Genomic DNA, 6,937 nt, shown 5'->3' with positions numbered 1-6,937 from the left:
GAGACCAGACACAAATCTCTTCAATGAACTGTATTTCCCTGCTAGTCTTTGGATTTCTTTTGCACCAGCAGACAACTTTACATGCTTCATTTCAGAGGTACATTGAAAAACGCCACTAAAATTCCAGCTGATCTCAGCTCCATTCCAAAAGGCAGTCAAATTCCACGTTGCAAAACCTAGCTGTGGAGTTTCAATGCAGGTTTTTAACTGAGAAATTAAAATCTCAGACACAGGCCATCTTTTAAATAATTTATTTCAGTAGGAAAGATTTTTGAAACCTGTTCTTAAATTCATTTCAACTAGCTTATGCAAACACACGATTTTCACACGCACACACAGAACAAAGTATTATAAAAGGTGAAGGAAGAGGCTCGAGGACAGCCAAACTGCACATCACTCAGCGAGATCATAGTGCAATCCCTCCATCCCTGGAACGCCTCACGCCAGCAGGGAACATTACAAATGGCTTGTGTTCTACTGCATGACACCTTGATCCCCCTCCCAGCGATGGTTGGCCCCCACAGGATTATTATAAAACACATCTGTGTTTCCTGGTGCTTTTCCCACTGCAGAGCAGTGGTGTTTGAATGGATGCACTCCTGCACACAAGGAGCCACAAGTGCCAGTAAAGTAGGCACCCCAGAACCCTTTATTTCAACGTTTAATCACTTTATAGTGCTTGTCTGCTTTGCAGTTTCAGCTGTGAACAGCTTTGGAATGGTAAGAAATTCCTTCAGCAAACACACCCGAAGGCCAGAACCCACCCGAATAAAGAGAAACAATAATAATGATCAAGCACACAAAGGAAACGGAGTATTTACGGTGTTTTTAGCCCCTCAAGAGCAAGACCAGGCCACCAGGCAGGACCATGCCATGATCTGCAGGAACTTGCATTTCATTACATTTCATACACCTTCTTTTCCTCAGCAAGGTAGCTTGGAGAAAACTTGTCAGCTCAGTTCTGCAACAGCCAGAGCTACACCACGTAATTTGTATTTTCTCCTTTGACCTTTCTGCTCTCTCTGAATATTCTTAGAAAGCGTAAGATTAATTTTCAAATTACCCTTCCAGCATCTGAATTTATAAAAAGACTATAGTAAAACTGCTGTGTTTTTATATGGATGTATTCCAGGAAAACAAATATTTACTTGCTTAAGAACAACACATTCTTTCTTTCATTTCCCCTTCCAAAGCTTCTGAAGCCTTTGCTGCTAAAAGTCTCTAGCAGTTGTTTCAGTGAAGGACAGTGCTCCCTACACAGTGTTGACACAAGAAATACAATATACAAAACCTTCTGGGATATTAAGACTAAGATTTATCCAAGCCTCCTCTTTCCCCAAACAGTTTTTTTCTGCGGTATTTATTTTACATTAACAAAAAGCTTGCAAGATAAATCATTGCCTAAGAATGCTCCTCAGTGTTTACATCAAAGTGGGACAGACAAAAGCAAGCTCCTTTCTAATAATGTGAGCTCCTGAGCTCATGTGGTCTAGACCATGACTTGGACTATACTCTTCATTCCCCCCACTCCCCCGTACTAAATCTACTCAAGAGACATACCAAAATAAATATAAGTTAATTTTTAAGAGGTCTGAGCTACTTCTGATAAAAGCTGAACAAGCCCAAGCTACCAAAAACCTCTGCATTTTTCCTAAAAAGAGGCTATTCAAACACAGAAAAAAAATAATACTAAAGCAACTCAAGCCACAGCTATTTTACACTGACCAAAACAACTGACTGCTGCAGAAATGCAAAGGCTGCCAGGAATGTCACCCCCTGGTACATCGAGGCCACAGCCTGCAAGTCCACCACTGAAATAAAGGAATTGGTCTTCAAGTTAATAGTAAGGCACTGACAAAAAGTCCTCATCAAATCCAAGCATTCACCCTCTTCATGCACTACAAATTAGAATGATGGTTTTTAAAAGAAGGGATAAGCCCTAGGAAAGAATTCCATGTCCACTTGTACAGATCCTTTTAATGACAACTTTTCCAAGCCCAACCACCTTATGCACAAGCTGCTTTTAGAGAAAAATGAAAGAAAAAGGCTAATATTAAAGAATAATAACAAAACTTTCACAGCTGTCTCCTTGTAGCACTGATGTGATTTAGTACTGGGGTCTTGATGCTGCAACAGGCAGCACAAAGAGCTGGCCACGAATAAGACTGGAATGACTAGAGCTGGTGAGTTAGAGTACCAAAAAACTAAAAAGGACATGCAATGAAGAAAAAGGCCATTGACAGAGCCAGAAGAAAAAGCAACCCACGTTTTATCTTGATTTGGACAAGATTTGTTACAGCTAATCAAAACCATAAGATCAACTTGCCTTTTGTCAAAGGGGACCTCTGCTTCTCGTGTGCCTCAGCAGCACAGAAACCTGCAACTGCTTCTGCTGGGAGGGAGAGGATTTGCTGTCACCATGTGTTATGTCTGACACTAACAGAGGAGGACTAGTGTTGAAAATATGTAAATGCAAATACAGGAGGCTGATGTTGCAAGAAACATTAAATTATATGAATTTACTTCTAGTGAGGAGTAGATAACTGATGAAACCCTGCTGTGTTTTTTTATGCTTCCTTTTGCTCCCAATACGTTTTCCAATGTGCGTACTTCTCTAAACACAATTTTAAAGCTGGGTGCTAAAGCTCATTCATTAAGTATTTATGTGACTTATTTAGTATTTGTAGTTTTAATGCCTGTAACTTGCACCTAAATACTTAATGAATCATAATAGCTCGAGTAATACTCCTCTGGCATGAAACAGACATTTGAAAATGAAGACGTGTCTGGGATGAGCTATGTTTATTCAAACTACCAGAATTTTTTAAAAACAAAAGTTTTAAAAGTGATTTGCTTTCTAAGGACACTGGAATAGAAGTCAGGTTTGAAAATCCTAGCCAAAAGTAGCACTGATTAAATGAGATAAAAGTTAGCAGTAAGCGGTGCAGTGTTATGTATTTTTAATGCAATGCACCAACTTCATAAACCAGACATTCCCTTTTGCTTAATCTTTCCCAAAAATTTTAGTTTAGCTAAAAAGATGGTTATCAGTCAGCAGACAATTAATATTCATATTTGAAGTCTTGCTAGAAGTAAGCTAGAAGAGCTACTCGAAATCATTTTTGCTCAAATGCAGCCAAAATGAGGGATTTCAAGGGGCATCTTTAGTTTCAAAATCCAAACATTAAGGGATAAAGTGACAAATATCAGCTGAAGTGTTTCAGCAGTTATTGACAAGATAAACAATTAGAGCAACACATTAAAAATGAGAATCAAAAGAGAAACTGCCAACTGTCTGAAGCAGTCTGGATGCCAGTCTTACCTGAATACCACGAGCTCGCTGCTCTCCTTGTTTGCTCAGCAAGAGTTTCAGTTAGCTAACTTACTTTAACTCCTTTTTTTTAAAACCAAGAGCATTAGTACATTCTTTACAGTGTATTTGACTTGTGTGAGTCTTTCCAAGGCTCAGCTGAGGCAGCTCTCCCTGAGGGAACACACCCACCACCTCTTTTATCTCCAGCCATGTAAGTGCCAGTGCTCCTGTGCTGCCCTGCAGGCCTGCGTGGCCAAAGAGGACAAAAACAACGGGCAAGTCCTGAACTACTCACTGTTACAAGTGCCAGAAGTACTTCCTGCGTTGTCATTACTCACTCCAGTTATTCTGGCTACACATTTTAAGGAACTCCTCCCACAATATTCAATCTCTCTCACAAAAACCCAGCGTACCTGAGGGCAGAAAACAAGGAAGAGTAGGAGGCCTAAGGACAATGAAAGCTGGTAACAGCAACAATTCATTAAAGGATGATTTGTGAATTGTTTTCCCCAGCATCCTCCTAACCATAAAGATCTAACTCAAACCAGCTGGAAAAATGCAAGAATCCAGTAATAAATGACACGTGCTGACCTGGCTCTGTCCTTAGCAAAGCTGTGGGCTGTCAGGCTGTGGCTGCCAGTTGCATGTTTCCTTTCACTAACAAAAGAACAGATACAGTTATGCTGCAACGAACCTAGAATAGCTTATTTAAAAATTCAAAATCCACAGGCTATTATCCACAATGCTTAAAAAAAGGACACACATTGTTAAAAAAAACCCAAACAAACACTTAAGTCATTGAGAAGAAACACACATTTAAGTAAGTTTTAAAACGGAAAAAAACCCTAACTCAAGTTGTGCAAAGTCTACTAAGTAACACTGCTGGCTGTGAGGACGTTGTCTTTACTCTACACCCGACATGGCTAAATGTGGGAGATGTGTCAATTGCTGAGGGATTCAGCACAAACAACCCCTTCCCAAAATTCACGACTTCAGAACAGACTATTCATTCCCCACGTAAAAAACAGCAACAAAAGAGTTGCAAGGGGAGCCAAATTCTCGTGGTCCTTGTGGTGTGATTCTGACAGAAGCATCCTTCTACTGTTTTCTTTCTACCAAGAGCCAATTCAGAATAATTCTGAAAAGACAAACCAGCCTATTACCCTTTACATCACAAAGTGGTTGGGGTTTTTGTGTTTTGTTTACTGCTAGACTGGATTATCCTTCTTTCTGCCCGCCAGAAATCAAAAATTAATCCTTTCCATTACGCGATTAATTTGACTCTGGGGAAAAAAAACCTCACAAGTGAATTTACAGGCTTCTACTCAGATGCAATAAACAAACTATACATGTTCAAAATAACAACTACGAGTAGAAACCTTTATTAGATAGTCAGAGAACTCTGAAACAGACTGGTAGGTAGCTTGTTTCTGTTTAAAAAGGAGAATTCATGGTGGAATCTGCTAGCGTATTTACGGCCACTAAACCACAATGTCAATGGAACAGTTACTACTTTTTCACAGACTTCAAAGTTCCAATATCAGAGTCATATTTTGGACAATGTTTCCTTGCTTTACAAAGATCATATTTTTGAAGATTAAAGAAAGACTAATCATCCAGGAAACCAGGTGATGTCAAGGAAACCCCAATAAAGCAAGAATCAAAGTCTTAAGCATCAAACACACACATAAAGCACAGCTCCCTTTTTACAACCATTATGTTTTTCTCTGTGAGTAATTTCAGTGACCAAGAATGATTCCTGCCAAGGATGGAATTTTGATGGCCCCACACCTTTTCTCTCTTTAGGTTATCCTACCTTCTAATAAATTAGTTAATTGTCTGAAGATCAAAAGAGCTTCTGTATGTAAGGTCTGCTTTAGGCCATGTTATCAACACCACACAACGTCAACTACTTTGACCAAGACAGATACTAAAATCAGTTATTGCCAAATGAGAACATGAAAGCTTGAAGTTGTGCCTCTATCTTTTTAAAATGTCCATCTGAAGTGCTATTATGAAACACCACACACTAGCAGTGGTCCCTAACTGACAATTAGCAGATACCCAAAGTCAAACGTCTCAGTGAGCTGTACCCAGGTGTTGGTGCTTTGTCATTCAGCTTTTCTGTGTAGGAGAGTCACAGGTGTGGAAACAAACGGGATGAAAACACTCAGTTCTGACCCAACAGTGCTTTCAGTTTTGTCTTGTACACATCCCCCACCCCCCAACTGCCCAAAACACGTGTTTTTAACTAGGAATTAGGTCAAAACGTACCAAACTGATTTTTGGCTCAGCCTCTGTGCCACTGTTGGAGTCTGGCTCCCATAACAGGTCCAAGGTTTGCAAACTCAGTGCTGCTCTAAACTCGCAGCTGTGCTCCATTTCTTATACTTGCAGGTCTGAGAGAAATCACACTGCTCCAGGCTAAGTGTGCCTGTGACAAGCTCCCCTCCAGGACTCCTGGTATAGTCTAAAGAACATCTCCAGAACATGGAGTACCTTTCACCCAGTTCATACACAGCTTTTGATACAACTCTTAAATACCAGCTTACCTGCTTTCTTAAGAATGCCTAAAAAGGTGAGTTATTTTCAAAATTAGTATAAAGTTAAAAGAAACTCAAAACTAGCTACAATCTATTTAACTCAAGCACAGCACCGCCAGAAGTTTCACACACACTATTTGGTGTTTTATGTTGTTTCTCCTTTCACTCTTTAAGGCAGTGGTTTCCACAGGTCAGTTCTGAGAACATAACGAAGCATGGTCCATGGCAATTCATGTTGCAAATCCATTTTTAATTTGGGGGACTCCTCTCCCCAACCATTAGTGGTTTTGTTCAGGGCTTCAGAGTTCAGAGATCGAGTTGACAGGTTCTGTTCTGGCACAGAATACAGCTGGCACGTTTTTCATCAGGACCTTGCTCTCAAATATGAGATGGTTCAAATTGTCCTTTTTTTTATTGTTTTGAATTTGCCTGTTATTCAAAGGTCATCAAGTTGGCAGGAACCTGAAAACAAAAATAAAAATGATAAAAGAATTTACTTCCGATAGTAGCTACTTGCATTCAACTATTTCACAGACTAGACATCTGTTGAAATGCCCATCATTCTGTCTTCAAAAACGGGAGAAGGAATGCAACTATCACCTAGCAGTAAAAATACACTTAGAGCTGTAGAAAACCCAGTAATAATATAATCAAAATATTAAACTGCTGTAAGGTTTATCAAATGATAAACCTTATATGGCCATAGAACTTCCTAATTTTAAGGACATTTAGGATTTAAATTGTCAGCAGCACAACCTTAACATGATAAATCTCAGCTCTGCTAGACAAGGAGAACTCTCTCACCTGAGCCACAGCTAGAAAATTCTTGGCACACAGATCAGTGATTGATGTAGGCCCCTTAGTCTGTTTTTAAGAGTAATTTAAAAAATGAGGCACAAACAGCTGTTTGGGCTTTTTCCCTAGGAAACCCGAATGCCTGCTGCAGTATCACTCCCTTTCATGAAGATTAAAGCTCGTTTGCAATACATTAGTTTATATTCCCATTTTCTCTCCATCAGGAATCTGTCTGACAGCAACATCTCTTGTTTAGTCAGGTTATTAAAGAGGCACCACATTCCTG

At 39.6% G+C, this 6,937-nt stretch overlaps 1 protein-coding gene across 6 annotated transcripts in view; it reads right to left on the bottom strand.

Annotated features, from left to right (window-relative positions):
* Positions 1 to 235: 235 nt before the first annotated feature.
* RALGPS2 (Ral GEF with PH domain and SH3 binding motif 2) overlaps positions 236 to 6,937 on the bottom strand; it is a 114,954-nt gene continuing 108,252 nt past the window's right edge. For all 6 annotated transcript variants that reach the window (XM_017737412.1, XM_017737413.1, XM_017737411.1 and 3 more), the window contains one exon: positions 236 to 6,318. In XM_017737412.1, coding sequence (XP_017592901.1) covers positions 6,289 to 6,318 — 30 coding nt within the window. In that variant the 3' untranslated portion in view covers positions 236 to 6,288. The remainder of the gene's footprint in view (positions 6,319 to 6,937) is intronic.

This window comes from Corvus brachyrhynchos, unplaced genomic scaffold, assembly GCF_000691975.1.
Source record: "Corvus brachyrhynchos isolate BGI_N302 unplaced genomic scaffold, ASM69197v1 scaffold466, whole genome shotgun sequence".
Taxonomy (NCBI): Eukaryota; Metazoa; Chordata; class Aves; order Passeriformes; family Corvidae; genus Corvus; species Corvus brachyrhynchos.
This window is presented reverse-complemented; position numbering and strand designations above follow the sequence as displayed.